The sequence below is a fragment of the Budorcas taxicolor genome, chromosome 17, assembly GCF_023091745.1.
Source record: "Budorcas taxicolor isolate Tak-1 chromosome 17, Takin1.1, whole genome shotgun sequence".
Taxonomy (NCBI): domain Eukaryota; kingdom Metazoa; phylum Chordata; class Mammalia; order Artiodactyla; family Bovidae; genus Budorcas; species Budorcas taxicolor.
Genome location: NC_068926.1, coordinates 11,084,189 through 11,107,714, shown reverse-complemented (window position 1 = coordinate 11,107,714; position 23,526 = coordinate 11,084,189). Strand labels below are relative to the sequence as shown.

At 38.5% G+C, this 23,526-nt stretch overlaps 2 protein-coding genes across 3 annotated transcripts in view; one reads left to right on the top strand and one right to left on the bottom strand.

The window, feature by feature from the left end:
- Window positions 1-20,099, top strand: part of TMEM184C (transmembrane protein 184C) — a 30,288-nt gene extending 10,189 nt beyond the window's left edge. The window contains exons 5-10 of the mRNA XM_052654764.1: window positions 12,808-12,882; window positions 14,367-14,460; window positions 17,046-17,158; window positions 18,394-18,493; window positions 19,016-19,187; window positions 19,410-20,099. Of these exons, the coding sequence (XP_052510724.1) occupies window positions 12,808-12,882; window positions 14,367-14,460; window positions 17,046-17,158; window positions 18,394-18,493; window positions 19,016-19,187; window positions 19,410-19,675 (820 nt within the window). The 3' untranslated portion in view covers window positions 19,676-20,099. The remainder of the gene's footprint in view (window positions 1-12,807; window positions 12,883-14,366; window positions 14,461-17,045; window positions 17,159-18,393; window positions 18,494-19,015; window positions 19,188-19,409) is intronic.
- Window positions 20,100-21,387: 1,288 nt separating this feature from the next.
- Window positions 21,388-23,526, bottom strand: part of PRMT9 (protein arginine methyltransferase 9) — a 36,432-nt gene continuing 34,293 nt past the window's right edge. For both annotated transcript variants that reach the window (XM_052654739.1, XM_052654740.1), the window contains exons 11-12: window positions 22,183-22,305; window positions 21,388-21,894 (exon numbers count right to left, since the gene is read on the bottom strand). In XM_052654739.1, coding sequence (XP_052510699.1) covers window positions 21,679-21,894; window positions 22,183-22,305 — 339 coding nt within the window. In that variant the 3' untranslated portion in view covers window positions 21,388-21,678. The remainder of the gene's footprint in view (window positions 21,895-22,182; window positions 22,306-23,526) is intronic.

The following is a 23,526-nucleotide window of genomic DNA, read 5'->3' as shown; positions in this document are numbered from 1 at the left end:
TACTCTATGAATGAACCACTGGATGTTTTTCAGCAGGAAACATTTGAAGACTGGCATTTTAGAAAGATTAATTTTAAAATACTATGCAGGATTCATTAGGAGAAGAGTCCAGAAGGGGAAATAAATTATGTTATTAGAATAGTTTATTTGTGAGATAAGCTGAAAAAGAGGGGTGTGGAATTGAAATTGAAAGGAAAGATAATAAGAGAATCCAATGGAGAATCAACAAGACTTGATTGCTGATAGATGGGGATGTAGATGGGTGGAATGACTTGGAGGATCAGTGTAGATATACGCCCTAGGGTTAGCTACGTTGCCTTTCATGCAATACAGAACCACTTGGAGGACATTGGCACCAAACGTGTCTCTCCTTAACACCCTTGCAGTAACAGGGAGCTGCCTGGCTATTTGAAATAATAAATTCGTGAGATTGTTTATTTGACAAATACATATTGAACACCTAGTATGTGCTAGTAGATAGGTATATCATAATACATGTAACAGATGTAGAACTCATGGAACTTACAGCTTGGTTAGGAATTAAGTGAAGACACAAATATATAGTTAGTTACTTCAGGAAACACTATGAAGGAGAAACAACTGGAGCCTATGAAAGAGGATAGTGAGAATAACGGTTGGGGGGGTGGAAGGATGTTGTACTCAACTCCAAGTACAATAAGAACAAACAGGGGTTTATAACCAAAGAGATTGGGGTGGTCACTGGGTGGAAAATTACTAAGAGGAGACATCAGGTTAGGGGAATTCTCTCTAAATTGCCCTAAAAAGAATGTTACTTAAGGCAGACCAAGAAGACATCAAGAGTGACGGAAGAGGAGCTGGATTTGATACCAAGGGTAATCAGATATTGGGGGGTAGGATGAGATGATGGAGGGGTGGTGGTAATAGGTGTCTTAGCAGGATTTTTGGCTTAGACTGGTTTCCCAGGTCAAGGACAGGGCCTTGCTGATGCCTAGTTGAAAAGAAGGCTAAGAGGAACCCCGTCTAAAGTTTGGTCCAGGAGAGAGATTGTCAAGTGAGAAGCCAATATAGGACGTTAAGCAAAGGGCTGATACCCAAGATTCTTTTTCAGAGATTACTGTACTCTTTGTATGCTGAACTGGAAGTGAGCATAGATGCAAGAGATTGCAGTGGTCTAGTAAATATGATGGTGGTGGTGGAGGTGGCAGTGGCAGCTTGGCTTTGATCAGGGCTCCTCTGTCAATACAGAGCCTGAGATGCTGCCCCAGCTGCTGCTTCAGGCTGGCTCATCCCAGTTAGCAGGTGGCCAGCTAAAACCCAGAGCCTTTTTGAAGGTTTCAAGGCAGTAGACCAAAATTTCCCTTTTCTGTGCTTGTGCAATTTATTTGTTCCTAACTATACAAGTAGTTACATTTATTCTTGTTTACATTTTTCTAAGCATCACTTTTATTCAGGGATAATTTTACATCAAATTTTTAATTTTTATATTTAATCACATTTTCTCTTTTTAAAAAACTATGTTAAAAGTTCCTGAGACTCTTGAGTTCTGACAGCTACTACCTGAATGATATCAGCAGTGTATCCATAACTATAAACCAGGTTTTCTTTCCTTTGAAGACTTTAAACATTACCAAAGCAGTTTGGGGATATGGTTTTAGTAATATGAACCTTCTCATTCTCTGTATATAAATACAGTTTAGGTTACCAGTCTCCTGTTGGATAACTGGTGTTATATGTCTGATCATTAATCAGCCTGTTGCTGTTGAGGATAATTCAGTATGATGCTTTGGTTTTAAGCATCATACTGAATTTAAGATGCAAGTTTCCAGTGTTTAGATGTAAAACTGCATCTGCTTTTTAGACTGTGATTTATGTGACATATGCAGTGAGCACAGTGAGTTTTCTTTTAATGAATGTTAGATTTTATGTATGTGAGTTTATGAGAGGAGGGGAACATTTCACCTAGTGAGTTAATGCTGTTAGGAAACAAATGTTTTCATGAAACAGTACTAACTCTTGCTGTGTATTCCCTTCCACCCTCTTGTTTTTAAAACTGAGTCATAGCCCACCGTGTTGGATTTACCACACTGTGAGAAAATCCGCTGTAGGGTGTATACCTTGGAGTGGGTATGCTGCATCTTTGGCCTTTGTGTGATTTTGTGATAAATTATTTGCTGAAGTGACAGTACCAAGTTACTCTCCCATTACCAGTAGAAAAGATTTTATAGTTACCAGCACTTGATGTTTGCCTGTCAAGAGGTCATCAAGGTTTTTACTGATTAGTAGTGCGATTAAACAAGTTTTCATATGTTTATCAGCCATTTCTGTTTTGCTTCTGAGAAGTGATTATTTCTGTTCCTCATGTTTTAATGGGTTGTCTATCCATAAGGGATCTTTATAGATTAAGATACTAATTATTTAATGCATGTTAAAAATACCGTTTTCTAGTTTTTGGCATGTTTTGGCACTTTTTTGAGGATGTTTATATTGTTGAATATATCAGTCTTATTTCAGGCACTTTTCGTCTGGTTCAAAAAATTCTTCCTGACCCCAGCATTATAAAAACAACTCTCCTGTGCTTTTCTTCTAAACATTTTACTTTTCCATTAAGACTTATAAACGTATATTGATTTCTTTTTCATATGTTATATGAAGTAGGAATGCGGTTTCACTTTATTCGATTGACTTGCCATCCTAGCACCATTCTCTCTCCTGCCTCACTGGTCTATGTTGCCATCTCTGTCATATAAAGGTTCCATATATGTGGGTCTATTTGTGATCTTCCCTTTTTCTGTTTTATTGATTAACTTTTCTATCCCTGGACCATTTCTATACATTGAGTACTATATGTTATTAATAAGTCTTAAATGGGCTATTCTTAACTTGGTGCTTTTATGTATAAATTTCTGATTCAGCTTGTCGGGTTACTTGAAAAACCCTATTGGGACTTCTTGATTGGAATTGAATTCAGTCTTCAATTTATTGAATTCAGTCTTCAATTTATTGACATCTTTATGATTATTTGAATCTTCTTATCTATGAATATGGTCTACTTTCTGCTTACCTAGCTCTTCATTTATCTTTCAGTAAAGTATAATTTTCTCATAAAAGTCTTGTACATCTTTTCTGACTTTTTAAATGTCTTATATTTTATTTCTATTGTAAATGACATTTTTAAAAAATTAGTTTAATTACTACCAGTGTATAGAAAGGCTATTGGTTTTTGCATATGGAGCCTATATCCAAAAACCTTGTTAATTTTTCTTATTCTATAGATCTTAAATTCTCTGTGTAACCAGTCACCTTCAAAAGGATTTGTTTCTAGTTTTTATACGTTTCTCTTCTCACTGTGTTGAGTACCTATAGACTTTCTTGTATCATTCCTGGTTTTAAAGGGAATTCTTATAAAATCTCACATTTGAATATAATGTTTCTAAAGATGTTTTGTAGGTATCCTTTATTAGCTTAAATAAACTCTTTTTTTATCCCTAGTTAAGAGTTTTTAATCATACCTAAGTACTGAATATCATCAAATACTTTTTCTATCCCTGTTGAGATGATCATAATTTTTTGCTTTTGACCTGTTAATATAGTGAATTAGACTAATGACTTTTCTAACATTATAATCCACTTGCATTTGAAAGACAAATTTTAAGTGGTTATGGTATATCATCAACTTTTCTACATTATAAGTTTTGGATTGCTAATATTTTGCTTAGAATATTTACATCTTTGTTCATGAACAAAATGAAGTTATGATTTCCCTTTCTTATACTGTCACTGTCTTCATGTCCAAGTTTTACTGCCTACACAAGAGTTACTGCCTTTACTTACATATTACAGGATGAGATGGGGTATTATATACCTTGAAAGATTTGCCCTGGACTTTTCTTTCTGGGAGGACAAGTATAGAACTATTTAGGCTTCCTGTTGTTTCTAGAACAAAAATTTTCTCAACTACACCATTTAGGAATTAGGCAGACTAAATGAAGTTTTTAAATGTATGGACATATGTTTGAACATAGACTTCATTTTCAAGCAAATGAACATGATCTTGGTTCACGTCCAAGGCAAACCATTCAATATAATAATAATTCAAGTCTATGCCCCTACCACCAATTCCAAAGAAGGTGATCAGTTGATCAGTTGAGAAGTTGATCAGTTCTATGAAGACCTAAAAGACCTCCTAGAACTCACACCAAAAACAGATGTTCTGCTCATCGTTGGGGATTGAAATGCAAAAGTAGGAAGTCAAGAGATACCTGGAGTAATAGGCAAGTTTGGCCTTGGAGAACAAAATGAAGCAGGGCAAAGGCTAACTGAATTCTGCCAAGAGAATGTACTGGCCATAGCAAACACTCTTTTTCAACAACACAAGAGACGATTTACAAAGACATCACCAGATGGTCAATACTGCAATCAAATTGATTACATTCCTTGTGGCCGAAGATGGAGAGGCTGTATACAGTCAGCAAACTGGAGCTGACTGTAGTTCAGATCATCCGCTTCTCATAGCAAACTTCAGGCTTAAACTAAAGAAAGTGGGGAAAACCACTAGGCCAACCAGGTACAACTTAAATCCCCTATGAATATGTAGTAGAGGTTATGAATAGATTCAAGAGATTAGATCTAGTAAACAGTGTGCCTGAAGAACTGGTCAGAGGTCTGTAATATTGTACAAGAGGCAGTGAACAAAACCATCCCAAAGAAAAAGCAAGGCAAAGTGCTTATCTGAGGAGACCTTACAAATAGCTGAAGAAAAAAGCGAATAGCAAGGGAGAAAGGGAAAGGTACATCCAACTAAATACAGAGTGTCAAGGAACAGCATAGAGAGGCAAGAAGGCCTTCTTCAATGAACAGTGCATAAAACTGGAAAAATACAACAGAAAGGAAAGACTAGAGATCTCTTCAGGAAAACTGGAAAATCAAGGGAACATTTTGCCCAAAGATGAGCACAATAAGGGACAAAAATGGTAGAGACCTAGTAGATGCTGAAGAGATCAAGAACTGGAAGGAATACACTTAAGAAATGTACAAAAAAATCTTAATATACTGGATTAATAGGATGGTGTGGTCAGTCACCCAGAGCCAGACATTCTGGAAAGTGAAATCAAGTGTGCAAAAGGAAGCACTGCTTTTATTTTATTTTAATATAAATTTATTTATTTTAACTGGAGGCTAATTACTTTACAATATTGTATTGGTTTTGCCATGCATTGACATGAATCCACCATGGGTGTACATGTGTTCCCCATCCTGAACCTCCCTCCCACTTCCCTCCCCGTATCATCCCTCTGGGTCATCCCAGTGCACCAGATCATGCATGGAACCTGGACTGGCAATTCGTTTCACATATGATAATATACATGTTTCAATGCCATTCTCCCAAATCATCCCACCCTCTTCCTCTCCCACAGAGTCCAAAAGACTGTTCTATACATCTGTGTCTCTTTTGCTGTCTCACATACAGGGCTATCATTACCATCTTTCTAAATTCCATATATATGCATTAATATACTGTATTGGTGTTTTTCTTTCTGGCTTACTTCACTCTGTATAATAGGCTCCAGTTTCATCCATCTCATCAGAACTGATTCAAATGTATTCTTTTTAATGGCTGAGTAATATTTCATTGTGCATATGTACCACAGCTTTCTTATCCATTCATCTGCTGATGGCCATCTAGGTTGCTTCCATGTCCTGGCTATTATAAACAGTGCTGCGATGAACATTGGGGTACACGTGTCTCTTTCAATTCTGGTTTCCTTGGTGTGTATGCCCAGCAGTGGGATTGCTGGGTCATATGGCAGTTCTATTTCCAGTTTTTTAAGGAATCTCCACACTGTTCTCCATAGTGGCTATACTAGTTTGCATTCCCACCAACAGTGTAAGAGGGTTCCCTTTTCTCCACACCCTCTCCAGCATTTATTGCTTGTAGACTTTTGGATAGCAGCCATTCTGACTGGCATGAAATGGTACCTCATTGTGGTTTAGATTTGCGTTTCTCTGATAATGAGTGATGTTGAGCATCTTTTCATATGTTAGTCATCTGTATGTCTTCTTTGGAGAACTGTCTGTTTAGTTCTTTGGCCCACTTTATTTTTCTGGAATTGAGCTGCAGGAGTTGCTTGTATATTTTTGATATTAGTTGTTTGTCAGTTGCTTCATTTGCTGTTATTTTCTCCCATTCTGAAGGCTGTCTTTTCACCTTGCTTATAGTTTCCTTTGTTGTGCAGAAGCTTTTAATTTTAATCAGGTCCCATTTGTTTATTTTTGCTTTTATTTCCAATATTCTGGGAGGTGGGTCATAGAGGATCCTGCTGTGATTTATGTCAGAGAGTGTTCTGCCTACGTTCTCCTCTAGGAGTTTTATAGTTTCTCATCTTATGTTTAGATCTTTAATCCATTTTGAGTTTATTTTTGTGTATGGTGTTAGAAAGTGTTCTAGTTTCATTCTTTAACAAGTGGTTGACCAGTTTTCCCAGTACCACTTGTTAAAGAGATTGTCTTTTCTTCATTGTATATTCTTGCTTCCTTTGTCAAAGATAAAGTGTCCATAGGTGCGTGGGTTTATCTCTGGGCTTTCTATTTTGTTCCATTGATCTATATTTCTGTCTTTGTGCCAGTACCATACTGTCTTGATGTCTGTGGCTTTGTAGTAGAGCCTGAAGTCAGGCAGGTTGATTCCTCCAGTTCCATTCTTCTTTCTCAAGATTGCTTTGGCTATACGAGGTTTTTTGTATTTCCATACAACTTGTGAAATTATTTGTTCTAGCTCTGTGAAAAATACCATTGATAGCTTGATGCTGCTACTAAGTTGCTTCAGTCGTGTCCGACTCTCTGCAACCCCATAGATGGCAGCCCACCAGGCTCCACCGTCCCTGGGATTCTCCAGGCAAGAACACTGGAGTGGATTGCCATTTCCTTCTCCAGTGCATCAAAGTGAAAAGTGAAAGTGAAGTTGCTCTGTCGTGTCCGACTCTTAGCGACCCCGTGGACCGCAGCCTTCCAGGCTCCTCCATCCATGGGATTTTCCAGGCAAGAGTACTGGAGTGGGGTGCCATTGCCTTCTCTGGTAACTTGATAGGGATTGCATTGAATCTATAGATTGCTTTGAGTAGTATACCCATTTTCACTATATTGATTCTTCTGATCCAAGGATTGCAAGCACTGCTTTTAATAAAGCAAATGGATGCTGTGGAATTTTGATAGAACTATTCAAACCCCTAAAGGATGATGCCATCAAGGTGTTGCATTCAATATGTCAGCAAATCTGGACAACCCAGCAGTGGTCACAGGACTAGAAAAGGTCAATCCTCATCCCAGCTCCTAGGAAGAGTAGAACTAAAGAATGTTCTAAACATCAGACAGCTTCGCTCATTTCCCATGCTAGTCGGGGCTTCCCTGGTGGCTCAGCAGTAAAGAACTTGTCTCCAGTGCGGGAGACTTGGGTTTGATCCCTGGATAGGGAAGAGCCCCTGGAGGAGGGCATGGCAACCTACACTAGTACTCCTGCTTAGAGAATCCCATGAACAGAGGAGCCTGGCAGGCTGTAGTCTATAGAGTTGCACAGAGTCAGACATGACTGAAGCGACTAAGCAGCAGCAGCCCATGTTAGTAAGGTCCTGCTTAAAATCTTGCATGCTAGGCATTATGCAAACCAAGAACTTCCAGATGTCCAAGCTGGGTTAGAAAAGGAAAAGAAACCAGAGGTCAAATTGCCATCATTCGCTGGATCATAGAGAAAGCTAGGGAATTTCAGAAGAACATCTACCTCTGTTTCATTGACTGCGCTAAAGCCTTTGACTGTGTGGATTAAAATAAACTGTGGAAAGCCCTTAAGAGAGATGGGAATAGCAGAACATCTTATTTGTCTCCTGAGAAACCTGTATGCAGGTCAAGAAGCAACAGTTAGAACCCTGTATGGAACAACACATAGGTTCAAGATTGAAAAGAGAGTACGAGAGGGCTGTCTGCTGTCACCCTGTTTGTTTAACCTGTACGCTGAGCACATCATGAGAAATGCTGGGCTGGATGAGTTACAAGCTGGTATCCAGATAGGCGGGAGCAACATCAACAACCTCAGATATGTGGATACCACCACTCTAAAGGCTGAAAGAAAAAGGAACTAAAGAGCCTCTTGATGAGGATGAGGGAGGAGAGTGACAGAGCCAGTTTAAAACTAAATATTAAAAAAACTAAGATCATGGCATCCGGTCCCATCACTTCATGGCAAATAGAAGGGGAAAAGGTCGAAGTAGTGACAGGTTTCCTCTTCTTGGGCTCTGGAATCACTGCAGATGGTGACTGCAGCCGTGAAATCAGAAGACAATTGCTTGTTGGCAGGAAAACTGTAACAAACCTACACAGTGTGTTGAAAAGCAGAGATATTACTCTGCTAACCAAGGTCTGTATAGTCTTGGCTATGGCCTTCCCAGTGGTCATGTACAATTGTGAAAGCTGGACTGTGAAGAAGGCAGAATGCCAAAGAATTCATGCCTTGGAACTGTGGTTCTGGAGAAGACTCCTGAAAGTCCCTTGGACAGCAAGGAGATCAATCAATCTTAAAAGAAATCAGCCCTGAATACTCGTTGGAAGGACTGATCCAGAAGCTGAAACTCCGGTGTTTTGGTCATCTGATGCAAACAGCTGACTCATTGGAAAAGATCCTGATGCTGGGAATGATTGAGGGCAGAAGGAGAAGAGGGAGTCAGAGGATGAGATGGCTGGATGGCATCACCAGTGTAATGGACATGAACTTGGGCAAACTTCGGGAGATGGTGAGGGACAGGGAGGCCTGACGTGCTGCAGTCCATGACGTCACAAAGAGTTGTACATGACTGGGCGACTGAACAACAACATATACCATAAATGAAATGACAACCACAAGAAGTCTATTTAAAATCTTATTGCCCCATGAATCGGTTTTCATATTTAACATTTATTTCATCCAGTTTAAGGTTTTTAAACTTCCATTTGGATTTCTGAAGTATATTTTAAAAATTTCCAAATATAAAGATTAAATTTCCTTTTTCATTTTATACATTTGCATTGTAGTCAGAGAATGTACTATGAGACAGTCTTCAAACGTGGTTAAGGTTTATTTCATGCCCACTAGTACATGATCAGTTTTTGTAATGGGTCTCTGTACGCTTGAAGAGAATGTGTATGCTGTGCTAATGAGTGGCTCTGTTATATTTATGTGCATGAGGTCAATCTTATTGTATTATTCAGTTTGTCTACATTTGTGTTGATTTTAGCTACTTGTTCTGTCAGCGAAAGAGATGTTGAAATTCTGTCACGGATAATTTGTCAGTTTTTTGTGTACTTTTGTCAGTTTTTGCTTTATATTTAGATGCTGTTTCTGTTCAGGAGGGCTCACACAATGGCTCAGTGGTAAAGAATACACCTACAATTAGGAGACACAGGAGATTGGGTTCAGTCCCTGCGCTGGGAAGATCCCCTGGGGGAGGAAATGGCTTATCACTCCAGTATTCTTGCCTGGAGAGAGAATCCCATGGACAGAGGAGCCTGGCAGGCTATAGTCCATGGGGTTGCAAAGAGTAGGACATGACTGAGCATGCATGCAAGTTATCTGTTCTGGACCTGTTTTTTGGTGGGGTTTTTTTTTTGGTCTTAAAGTTGCTTTGATATTAACAGATATCTTATCTTTCCTTTGTTTAGTTATTTGCCTGGCTTAACTTTCTCTGCCTTTTATTTTCAGGAGAAGATAGAGAAAATTAGGTGTACAACTTTGAGCGTTTTTAGGTGTATTACTTTTTTGGGGGTGAGCCTACACGGCATAACTCATAGTTTCACTGAGTTAGAGGTTAAAGCATCTGCCTCCAATGCGGGAGACCCAGGTTCGATCCCTGGGTCGGGAAGATCCCCTAGAGAAGGAAATGGCATCCCACTCCAGTATTCTTGCCTGGAGAATCCCATGGACTGAGGAGCCTGGTGGGTTGTAGTCCACAGGGTCTCAAAGAGTCGGACAGTCGGACACGACTGAGTGACTTTACTTACTTACACGGCATGACTCATAGTTTCACTGAGTTAGAGGAGGCTGTGTGGTCCATGTGATCAGTTTGATTAGTTTTCTGTGATTGTGGTTTTCATTCTATCTGCCCTCTGAAGGAAGTGACAAGAGGCTTATGGAAGCTGCCTGATGGTAGAGACTGACTGTGGGGGAAACTGGGTCTTGTTCTGACGGGTGGGGCCATACTCAGTAAATCTTTGATCCAATTTTCTGTTGATGGGCAAGGCTGTGTTCCCTCCCTGTCCTTTGACCTGAGACCAAACTATGGTGGAGGTGATGAAGATAATGGTGACCTCCTTCCAAAGGTCCCCTGCACGCACGGCCGCACTGAGTGCCCCCAACCCTGCAGCCGGCCACCACCCATCCATGCCCACCGGAGACTCCTGGACACTCACTGGCAAGTCTGGGTTAGTATCTCGTGGGGCCGCTGCTCCTTTCTCCTGGGTTCTGCGGCACACAAGGTTTTGTTTGTGGCTCATATCATGAACTCCTTATTGCAAAATTCAGACTTAAATTGAAGAGAGTAGGGAAAACCACTAGGCCATTCAGGTATGACCTAAATCAGATCCCTTACAATTATACAGTGGAAGTGACAAATAGATTCAAGGGATCAGATCTGATAGAGTGCCTGAAGAACTATGGATAGAGGTTCCTGACTTTGTCCAGGAGGCAGTGATCAAGACCATCCCCAAGAAAAAGAAATGAAAAAAGGCAAAGTGGTTGTCTGATGAGGCCTTACAAATAGCTGAGAAAAGAAGAGATGCAGAAGGCAAAGGAGAAAAGGAAAGATATAAACATCTGAATGCAGAGTTCCAAAGAACAGCAAGGAGAGATAAGAAAGCCTTCCTCAGTGATCAGTGCAAAGAAATAGAGGAAAACAATAGAATGGGAAAGACTAGAGATCTCTTCAAGAAAATTAGAGATACCAAGGGAACGTTTCATGCAAAGATGGGCTCAATAAAGGACAGAAATGGTATGGACCTAACGGAAGCAGAAGATACTAAGAAGAGGTGGCAGGAATACATAGAAGAGCTATACAAAAAAGATCTTCATGATCCAGATAACCAGGATGATGTGATCACTCACCTAGAGCCAGACATCCTGGAATGTGAAGTCAAGTGGGCCTTAGGAAGCATCACTACAGACAAAGCTAGTGGAGGTGATGGAATTCCAGTTAAGCTGTTTAAGGCAGAGGAAGTGAAGTCGCTCAGTCGTGTCCGACTCTTTGCTATCCCATGGACTGTAGCCTACCACGCTCCTCCATCTACCGGATTTTCCAGGCAAGAGTACCGGAGTGGGTTGCCATTTCCTTCTCTAGAGGATCTTCCCAACCCAGGGATCGAACCTGGTCTCCCGCATTGTAGGCAGATGCTTTACCATCTGAGCCACCAGGGAAGTCAGGAAATAGAGACCAAATTGCCAGCATCTGTTGGATCATCAAAAAAGCAAGAGTTCCAGAAAAACATCTACTTCTGCTTTATTGACTGCGCCAAAGCCTTTGACTGTGTGGATGACAACAAACTGGAGAATTCTTCAAGAGATGGGAATGCCAAACCACCTTATCTGCCTCCTGAGAAATCTGTATGCAGGTCAAGAAGCAACAGAACCAGACGTGGAACAACAGACTGGTTCCAAATTGGGAAAGGAGTACATCAAGGCTGTATATTGTCACCCTGCTTATTTAATTTACATGCAGAGTACATTATGCGAAATGCCAGGCTGGATAAAACACAAGCTGAAATCAAGATTGCCAGGAGAAATATCAATAACCTCAGATATGCAGATGACACCACCGTTAGTGCAGCTCCTGGACCACCTCCACAGGGGCACTCAGTTGTCAGTGGGAGTGAACTCCCTCGGCACAGAGAAGGCTCTCAGCATGTGGAACCCCCCTCAGTTTTTAATTCAATCCTGGTAACCCCGGGCCTCAAGGTGTGTGTGTCAGACTCATTCTTCTCAGTCTAGATGTCATTCTTAAACTAGGGGACTTATAATACATAGACTTGATAAAGGAGTGTTAAACATTTGCCCTTAGAGCATCTTGGTCTTTTTAAGAAAGTTCCACAAGGCTCTCAGGTAGCTGGCCTTTTTTTTTCTTTGGTAGTAGCTGTTTGGGGACTTTTTTGTTTTGTTTTTCTTAGTGAATTTTCCCCTACATTAAGTGAGCTCAGTGATTAAAAACTGTTTTATGCAGGATCTTTGTTTTGTTTTTTCAGAGTATCTAGTCAGTGATACTGTCTGGAATGATACATATATATAAAGGCCAAGCTTGAAAGGAGACTGAATCCTAAATGTGAATATTATTTTCTCAGTACACTTCCATATATGCAAACCTACATGTAATTTATCTGTTACTTGGTTTTTCTTCCAGAAACACACAGGGACCCACTTCCATTCTTTTTGTTCCTGTTCTGTGCTGCACTACTTGGGAATTTGAAATTAGACATAGAAAGGGAAATCTTTCAGATGTCATTGTTAAATAATTTAAAAAACAGTATTTAAATAATGTGTTTGCTTCCATCCACATTCTTCCCCAGTAGCCATTTAGAATAACTAAATTAAAAGAATTATTCTAAAAAGGAGATGTATGTATATGTATAATTGAATCACTTTGCTGTACAACTGAAACTAACACGACATTGTAAATCAACTATACTACAATAAAAATAATTTTAAAAAATTAAATATAGATATGGCATCATTTGTCAGAATGATTTTAATTTGGGGGCTTTGGAGAAAACCTGATAGTATGAAATGAGTAATTCAAATGCTAAATTATTTTTCTTTGACAGAGTATTGCTGTTTAGATGCAAACTGGGTGTGTTACAATATACAGTTGTCAGACCATTCACCACCATCATTGCTTTGTAAGTACACAGAACTTACATTATTTTGTTTTTTTTAATTCTCATGCTCTTACCTAAGTGAGACAACTGAGTAGAAGGCACATAAAACTTGTTACTTGTTTATAACACATCTAGTCTTAAGTATGTATAAACCCTACTATGTTAGAATAAATAAGGTGACCATAGGAATGGTCCAAGGAATCACCACGTAATTTTTCTAAGTAATATTCCCTGTAGAGATTTCTCGAAAGCGTTTTCAAAATAGTCTTTTTCAAGTATTAATATTCACACAGCTTTACAGAAACATCTAGTATATGAAGTATGCCACTTCAGATTCATTACATGGCTTTATTTTCTTATGAATACTGTATTTTAAAGAAGAAAACATATCTTTCCTTTTTAAAACTTCTGTCAGGTCTTAGCATTTGAGGTAAAATGGGGCGTCATTAAGCTGCCTGGTAACAACTATTCCCTAAGAAGCTAAGAGCCTCAGATAGATTGTGCGTCTCACCTGCTTGTCTTGCTAGCATGCTGTCTGCTCACAAGAATGGGGAGAAAGCTGAGAGAAGCATCCAGCTCTTTATTCTGCTTTTGTGCCAGCAGTTCTTTAGCAGCATTTGCCTTGGAATTAAGATTAATTTAATTTACCTTTTTTTAAGGCTACTTTATTTCTCTGCTGTTTAGAAATTGGATAACCATACAAGTAAATACTTAGATCTGGGTTATCATAAAAGTTGCCTGCAAAACAGTTCGGCAGAAAAAATTATAGTTTAGTTATAAACCTGCATTACATGTTTTTAAAATTAGGCAGCATCATTTTTTTTAATCTAATAATTACCCTTTCTAATTCAATGTTTTTGTCTTTTGGATTTATTTCAGATTGGAGGGATAATCATATGGTAACATCTCTAGAAAAATGTTTTTAATTTTTGAACCACCTCTGTGGCCAAAATCAAGTGATTATCTACAGAAACTTTGAAATAATCATACTTCTAAATTTAAGTATTGGGGCTTCTCTAAGCGGGCCAGTGGTTAAGACTCTGCACTCCTAACTGCAAGAGACATGGGCTCAGTCCCTGGTCAGGAAACTAAGATCCCGCATGCCATGTGGTAGGAGAAGGCAATGGCACCCCACTCCAGGACTCTTGCCTGGAAAATCCCATGGGCGGAGGAGCCTGGTGGGCTGCAGTCCATGGGGTCGCTGAGGGTCGGACACGACTGAGCGACTGCACTTTCACTTTTCCCTTTCATGCACTGGAGAAGGAAATGGCATCCCACTCCAGTGTTCTTTCCTGGAGAATCCCAGGGACAGGGGAGCCTGGTGGGCTGCCATCTGTGGGGTCACACAGGGTTGGACACCACTGAAGCGACTTAGCAGCAGCAGCAGCAGCCATGTGGTACAGCCAAATTAATTAATTAATTAAAGTATTGCTGTCAGTGTTGTATTTTAAAATATATTTTTGACTTAGTTATTCATAAAGTCTCATTTTTACCATCTTTTTTAGAGTCTGTGAGTTACTTGGTATATATGATGAAGGGAACTTTAGCTTTTCAAATGCTTGGACTTACTTGGTTATCATAAACAATATGTCTCAGTTGGTAAGTAAATATTCATCTTAATTGTACTTCATTTACATCTATGACTAAAATTTTCCAGGGAAAGTTTCTTATGGAGTAAAGTTTAATTGTAACTTTAATATTGAATTTGATTTGTAGGAAGAACTTGAAGAAACTTTCATATAAATCTTTATACATATGTAAAGATATAATATGTTAATTATCTTGTGACTTATACATTGAATTGTTTATGTAATGTGGCTCAAGGGCACAGTGTTTTTTCTTTTAAACACCAAAACGTTTTGTATTGGGGTATATATAGTCAGTTAACAATCTTGTGATAGCTTCAGGTGAATAGTGAAGGGACTCAGCCATACATATGCATGTATACATTCTCCCCCAAACTGCACTGAATTGTTGATTGTATTTTTTCGTTGATTCTGGTATTCATTGCATAGTTCTGTGGATATGCCATTAATAAAAGCATAATGCCTCTCCTTAAAAATCCTAGGTATATCCAATAAAAAAATGTCTTACTGGTATATGACAGCATAGGGTTTTAATAAAAGTGGGAGAGTAAAATTCTCTCCTTTATTTGGAATTGAAAATTGAGAATGCCAAGTGTTTTAAAATGTTATAGAAACTGAAATGAAATGAATCCTTTCAACTTAAGAATGTGTACTTTATTGAAAATCTATTAATATAAATATTGAGATTTTTTAAACTGGAGGATAATTGCTTTACAATGTTGTGTTGGTTTCTGCCATACAACAACACGAATCAGCCATAAGTTTTAGATACATACACACACATCTTCCCTCTCTCTAGAGCCTCCCTCCCTCTCCTATCCCACCCCTCTAGGTCATCACAGGACACCATACTGTGCTCCCTGTTACACAGCAGCTTCCCACTGCCTAATTATTTTACACATGATTATGTATACATGTCAGTGCTACTTTCTCAGTTCGTCCTAGCCTCTCCTTCCCCTGCTGTGTCCACAAGTCAGTTCTCGACATCTGAGTCTCCATTCCTTCCCTACAAATAGGTTCATCAGTACTTTTTCTAGATTCCATATATATGCATTAATATACGATATTCATTTTTCTCTGACTTACTTCACTCTGTATAACCGACTCTGGGTTCATTCAGCTCACTACAACTGACTTAAATCCTTTTTTATCGCTGAGTTATGTTCCATTGTATATATGTATCACATCTTTATCCATTTATCTGTCGATGGACGTCTAAGTCGCTTCCATGTCCTGGCTATTGTAACTAGTGCTGCAGTGACCATTGGGATACATGTGTCTTTTTGAATTGTGGTTTTTCTCAGGGTATGCCCAGGAGTGGGATTTGCTGGGTCATGTGGTGGTTTTATTCCTAGTTTGTTAAGCATTCTCTGTACTGTTCTCCATAGTGGCTGTATCAATTTACATTCCCATCAACAGTGCAGTAGGATTCCCATTTCTCCACGTCCTCTCCAGCATATATTGCCTGTAGTTTTTTTGATGATGGCCATTCTGATTGGTGAGAGGTGTGCTGAAAATCTTTAGTGCTTTCTCCAAAATAATAGTTTAGGTACAGTGGCACGCATGTGAGTTATTAGAGATTTATAATAAAAATTAAATGTTTGTGTATTCTAAGCTTTTCCACGTTTGTATTTTCTGGAACCAATAATTCCATTTTGGGGAATGCCTCAAGAAATGGCCAGAAGTACTTTTGCTTTCAGTATGTTTGTATAGAAGGCCTGTTGTTTGCAAAAGCCTGGAAACAGACTTTGGACTGTGATGAGAACTGGTTAAATATTCTGTGTCCTTCCATTGGTCAAAACAGTAGGCAGTTATTTAATCAAATATATGGAAGGGGGTACTTTAAGTGGAAAACCATAAGGCAACAAAATTTTATATTTATGATACCTGTTAAAAACCACATTATGTGTAGAAAGGAATGGTTGGATGATGGGACTGTGAACAACTTTATACTTTGCTGCTTTCATATTCTAAAATATTTTAAATGAGCATTTTATGGTGGGGAAAAGTAAACTTTTAGAAAAATGTTTATGCTGTGCAATGCTAATTACAACTGATTTTTTAAAATAATTGAGCACTTACCTTTAAAAAGTAAATTCAGCAGGATTAACATCCCGCCCTCAAGAAAAATGGTCTCCCTGATTCCTTACTTTCTGATTTCATGGGCATAGTTTTACTGAAATAGTACTTATTTAATGTATTCACTTACAAATAATATATGTACAGTTAGTAGTAAGCTCAACCCTTATAAAATGAATGGTAACTTGTATATAAAAGCTGTTAATAAGCAGACAGATGTTTTTATTTTGCTTAAATGAGAGCCTTTTCTTCCATTCACAGCAGTCACTTCTTACTGTTTTTTGTGGGCCCTGTCAATGAACAATTAAAATCATTTTCAGAGATGATGTTTCACGTCTCTTCTGAGAAGTTTCATATTGGATATTTTCATCCGTAGTAAACTATTTAAAGCCTCTTGTCTATCTAAAAGGAGCATAATAAAGCCTAGAAGATTTTGCCTGAAAACCACTCTTTGCCTTCGGCATCCCTGATGCCGTATTTATCCTTACTGAATATGCTTGGTCGGTTGATTGTTTCCAGTTCGCCATGTACTGTCTCCTGCTCTTTTATAAAGTGCTGAAGGAAGAGCTGAGTCCAATCCAACCTGTTGGCAAATTTCTTTGTGTAAAGCTGGTGGTGTTTGTTTCTTTTTGGTAAGTGTTGCTTTCTCTTGCATGTTGCCATTTTCTAAAGGGCAGTTTAATGAAAATTTGTAAGTCTTAATATGGAAGAGGAATTAAATTGTCTGCTTCCCTTTTAAAAAGTTCATTATTTTAGCCATCCTTGGTTTTTCATAAAGAAATAATCAAATGGCCCCATAACATTTATAAGAAGAAAATAATTTGAGACACTAAATGTCAACACTAAGGGAATCATTAAAATAAATCATGGTTTTTTCATAGTAGTTTGGAAGATAACACATGATATAGAATACTTAATAATGTGAGAAAATGTTCACTAGTATAAATTTTTAAACAGACGACAAAACTGTACATGGTCCCAGTTTAGTAAAGGGGGGGTGGGTGATAGGGGCCTGGAAACAAATATACCAAATATAACAATATACAAATAATACAAAGGGGGGGGAAATCCTTGCAATCCCACCACCCAAAATGAACGACATTGTGGTCCACATCATTTATAAAACCACAGAAAGAGCGTCATACTGTAAAAACTTGTAGAACTCAATGTTTAGTAGACTGTAGTTATAGTTCTTTGTAAATACAGTGAGAATGTAATTTTGTTGTTATTGGGTTTTCTGCTTTTGCCACACACAGTATTCTAATGTATGGATACAATTTTTTAATCAGTTTCTTATTGACATGTAGGTTGTTCCTAATTTATTTTTTTACGATTACAAGTAATATGGAAGTGAATATTCTTGCATATAGATATATGAAAACTTATCTCATTTTAGCTGTTTAACAAGACTGGTTCCAAAAAAAAAAAAAAAAAGATTGGTTCCAAAATGTTCTTTAAAATAATCTAAATAACCAATTAATATGTATATAAATTAACATTTAAGTATCTTTTATTTCATTTTAAATTCCTATTGTGTAAGGTGTTAGGCATGGTCTGTGTATGGGACCAACTTAAAATATAATGACTTGTGCACACTTTCAAAACAAAAAAAGACTATAAACCAAGTACCGAAGTTCTAGGAATACATAATCAAAATTCACATGATGAAACTGTACTGGACGAGTCAGTGTGTAAAGCAAACGTATCTAATACAGTTATACAGTCTCTTCGGGAATATGCTGTAAAGGCAGGGTGGTTGTGGTCCACAGGTTGTGCTGGGGTTTCACTTTTTAAATGGCATATTTTTAAACAACTGCTGGTTTTATGCTTGATATAGATTTGGCGTTTACCTTTTCCTAACATATAGGCAAGCAGTAGTTATTGCTTTGTTGGTAAAAGTTGGCGTTATTTCTGAAAAGCATACATGGGAATGGCAAACGGTAGAAGCTGTGGCCACAGGACTCCAGGTAAGCAGTGCTCTCTGACTCCCAATAGAACTTTGCTGTTTGTTCAGCGTTTTTACGTATTATCTCCTGAGCCTGACAGCATGTGCATATGCAGGCTGAGGGGCTACTGTTCCCTCACTTTACACGTGAGGAAATGGGAACCCCACAGAAATTGGCCATACTTCCTGGTTCTTCTACAAACTAGTAACAGAACCTAGATTTTGTTATTCCTACTCAGTTTCTCTTTTCTGCATTTCTCCTCTAAGTCCTTGGATAGTGGAAGAGAATACATTGTACTTGGCCAAGAAATACTTGTGGTGACTCAAGTAGTACAAAATTGAGTTAAACTTCTGGCATTTTGTGTTTTTATGAAGAGGTCAAAAATCATTATTTTGGAAAATGAAAATATGAGGACAGTCTTGTGAGGGAACAAACAGCTGTTGATACTCAAGTATTTTTGAAGAGAGACATAGTGCTTTTTGCCTGCAAAACTAGATGTAAAATCCAATATGGCTGATGATGATGTTGATGTTGTTGTTGTAGGACTTTATTATCTGTATTGAGATGTTCCTTGCTGCTATCGCTCATCACTACACTTTCTCATATAAACCGTATGTCCAAGAAGCAGAAGAGGGCTCATGCTTTGATTCCTTTCTTGCTATGTGGGACGTTTCAGACATTAGGGATGATATCTCTGAACAAGTAAGGCATGTTGGTAAGTACCAGCCATTTTGTTTATTCGAATAGCCTATTGTAGTTCTCCTGTCCAGTCTGTAGAAGAAGTTTTTGAAAAGATTTTGTGTAAAACAGTACCACAGTAAGGCTCTCCAAATTGGGAGGGGGGAAAAGAGCTTAACGTTTAGCATGGCAACATCATAGTAAATTTAAAAATAACCTAACTTTTGGCTAACTCGGACACTTTTATTCTACTTTAAAGGAAGGACAGTCATGGGACATCCTCGGAAAAAGTTTTTTCCTGAGGATCAAGATCAAAATGAACACACAAGCTTGTTATCCTCATCATCACAAGATGCACTCTCGGTTGCCTCTTCAGTGCCGCCCTCACCTGTGGGCCACTATCAAGGGTTTGGACACACTGTGACCCCCCAGACTACACCGACCACAGCTAACGCACCTGACGACACAGGGAACGATGCTGCAGGAGCGAGAGAAGAGCCGTCAGAGAAGTCCGTGGCCTCCTGAGCAGTGTGCAGAAGCAGACTCTGCTGCTGCCGTGTTACTTCATTACCTGGTGTCCCGTTGCTCAGGATTTTGTGCTTAGGACAAGCCATTAATGATGGAAAATTTGAACACAACGGCGCAAACCAGGTACAACCACCGGATTTATACAACTAGGTTTTGTATATCACAAATAATCAGTCTAAATATCCTAGACTTAGACTTGACTTCTTAACACTACAGAGTATCACATCCTCAAATGGTAGACAATGACTACTAACCATTCCTGACATTACAGTACTTTATCAAGAGGAGGACATTTTAAAAAATCAGTGCTTCCTACCACTGCTGCATGAATACAATGCTCTGGAACTAGCAGAAAGTATAATTCAGAAATGCGAATTAGTGGACCTCAATCATAATCATGTGCCATATATGCTTACCTAACAATTATTTCTCTATTTCTCAAAGAATGTCTTTCAATAAATGAGAATTTATCATTTATTTTCTGCAACCTTTTATGTCTCTTGTGATTAGAGGCACAGCAGAAAAACTTAAGCCCCCAAAATTAAAGGGTTGAAAATCGTATACCTACAGTGAGAGATGCCTGTGTCTGAACATTCCTACTAGGAGAAATGTCTAGGACCTAATCTATTAATCTTAAAATAACTACTGTCTAAAAAATCATTATCTGCACCAAGGCGAACAGATTAATAGGTGATCTAGGACTTGGAGATGAAAAGAATAAACTGGACAAAAGAGTGGAAGAATAAGAAACTTGTGATAGAAACAGAGTCGGCTTTTCTTTAAGGCTACTAAAGGTGTCAGCAAATGTAAATCTGGGCTGAGTAGTCCTAACTGTTTATCAAACCACAGTCACAAGACTTGCAGATACTTTCTGGGAGAAATTTACTACTTAGGTTAGATAGAGTTCCTCTCATTGTTAATCACAACCCCTTGCACCTAACATTTTACACTGAAAATAAATATAGAAAGTGCCAGAGCAGTATGTGGCAAATAGCAAGGGTAAGTATTTATTTCTCAAAATCTATGCTTTATATATTTAAGCGCGTGCGCGCGCGCGCGCGCACACACACACACACACACACACACACACACACAGAGGTACACAGTAATTAGGTACAAAGTTTTTATTGTCTTATAAATGAAATGTTTCTACTGAAAGTAAAGTTGGGCAGTATAATCCTAAAGGCAAGGAGAACAGGCAGTGTGGAGAGAAGTTACATCTTATTTTCTGCATGGCTTACCTACAGAGCACACAGTATATATAAGGCATGATAATCTGTATTAATCTCCCTATTTCAGGTCTGGATTTTTTTCTTTTCTTACTATGTATTCACATCAAAACTTTGAAAAATACTGGTTTAGGTTTAACTTTCTGAATTTATCAGCTTTAAAATTTTTCTTTGCCAAAGGGAGACCAGGAAAATTTTTGTCCTCCTTTTATTCTTTAATTACATTTAGTCTGTAGCTTAAACATCTTATTCAGATTTGCATTCCCAAAACACAAAACTGAGAAGGTGGTTCAGAAGTATTTCAACGTTTACAAGAAGCAAGCTTAGAATTTACAGGTAAACATAAACCCTCAATCTTCAGTGGAAACCAACTTTTTGAGGTATCCTCACCAAAAGTTCAGATTTAAGGAAAATAGCCAAGATGTCTAAAAACTGAATAGGAGACTCAAAATTCCTTATCTTTACAGTTTTAGGGTACAGACTATCAAGTTTGGCGAATTTTAATAAGTAAAAACAAGCAATAAAAAGTTTCTAATTTGAAAAATTAATGACAGCCTTTGCCAGAAAGGAAGTCTACGGCAAGATTTCTATAATAATGCTACTCTTTAGTTAGGGTCTTTAAATACACTTTATTAATGTCAGTGTTTTAAAACTGACCATTTCAAGGACCTAAATACGCCTCCATCTTACGGCTGCGACCCCACTACTAGCTCAGCCTAGAACTGGAAGCCCACTGCTCCACTCCCACATTTCCCATTAGCAACCTGCTCTTCATTGCTTCACGGTGATGCTGACGTTGCTTTTGTGGTGCTGGATGTTGAGTGCAAGTTCGTCTCCCATTTCCACTTGGATGGGATTATCTAAAACAACTGCAGCCTGTTTCCAGTGAGAGGCTTCATTCGAAGTATCTAACCTAATCTCATCGTCGAGGTACATATGATACCAAAATGGAATGGCGGTCACTTGTCCAGATTTACAAATGCGTACCTGTGAAAATTAAGAAATCGCAAGAATTTCATCAGATGGAGTAGACTTGGATAAGTCTTTGTCTTTTTAGTAAGTTTTAGATCCAAATTTTATAAAGAAATACATTTAACCACCCAATTCAGATTAATACCAACCTATTCTAGAAACTGATATTTACGCAAACTCAGGTCTCGATACTGTTTAGAAAGTAACATTTAAATTCAAAGAAAGTGGCTAAAGCTATTTTAAGTATGTAAAGTATTACATAATTTAAGATAGTTCTGAATATGACAAGAATAATCATTTTACCTTTACTTCTCTGTTAGAGGTGTTCAGATAGGGCGTCATTAAGTCTAGTCTTAAGAGTTCCACTGGTTTGCTTAAAGGTACACAAGGCAATGACGACAGGTCCAAAAATACACGTATAGGTACCTAAAGAAAGTATAAAATTTTTGCTTTTAATTCAGTCCTTTTTGTGACCCAAGTTTCTTGCTTTGTACTTAGCTCAATGATATGGTGCTTTTTATATCAATTACCTTACTTAATTGCCACATCAACCTTAAAGCAAAAAAAGACTTCCACAATTCCAGTTTTACAGGAAGAATGAACAAACCAAGTTTTATACTTGTTAAATAATTTTCTATGATTTCAATTACCTGTAGGTTCTTTGCTTGGATAAAAGCAGATTAAACAGCTCCCAAAATTGTTAAACAAGGATGTGCTTATGTGTGAAGATGAACTAATAAGCAAACAGCACAACATTAATTATCGTACTATTTAAGAAAATATGCCAAATTCTACTGAACAATTAATAAATTTCATTTTGAAAATTGTTTATTATCTAGAAGACAGTGGTTCTCAACTTTTCAAATTATGATTAAAAAAAAAAAATCAATCACTTAGTGGCTCAGACAGTAAAGAATCTGCCCACAACGCAGGAGTTCTATCCCTGAGTCAAGATTCCCTAGAGGAGGGAATGGCAACCCACTCCAGTATTCTTGCCTAGAAAATTCTACGGACAGAGAAGTCTGGCAGGCTACAGTCCATGGGGTCACAAATAGTCGGACATGACTGAGCAACTAACACTACGATAAAATCTTGCATCAGTTTTAGTAACAACTGAGAAAGTGCAAGTTGCTCAGTCGTGTCCAACTCTTTGTGACCCTGTGGACTATACAATCCATGGAATTCTCTAGGCCAGAATACTGAGTGGGTTCAGTTCAGTCGCTCAGTCGTGTCCGACTCTGCGACCCCATGAATCGCAGCACGCCAGGCCTCCGTGTCCATCACCATCTCCTGGAGTTCACTCAGGCTCAGGTCCATCGAGTACGTGATGCCATCCAGACATCTCATCCTGGGTCATCCCCTTCTCCTCCTGCCCCCAATCCCTCCCAGCATCAGAGTCTTTTCCAATGAGTCAACTCTTTGCATGAGGTGTCCGAAGTACTGGAGCTTCAGCTTTAGCATCATTCCTTCCAAAGAAATCCCAGGGTTGATCTCCTTCAGAATGGACTGGTTGGATCTCCTTGCAGTCCAAGGGACTCTCAAGAGTCTTCTCCAACACCACAGTTCAAATGCATCAATTCTTCAGCATTCTGCCTTCTTCACAGTCCAGCTCACATCCATACATGACCACAGGAAAAACCATAGCCT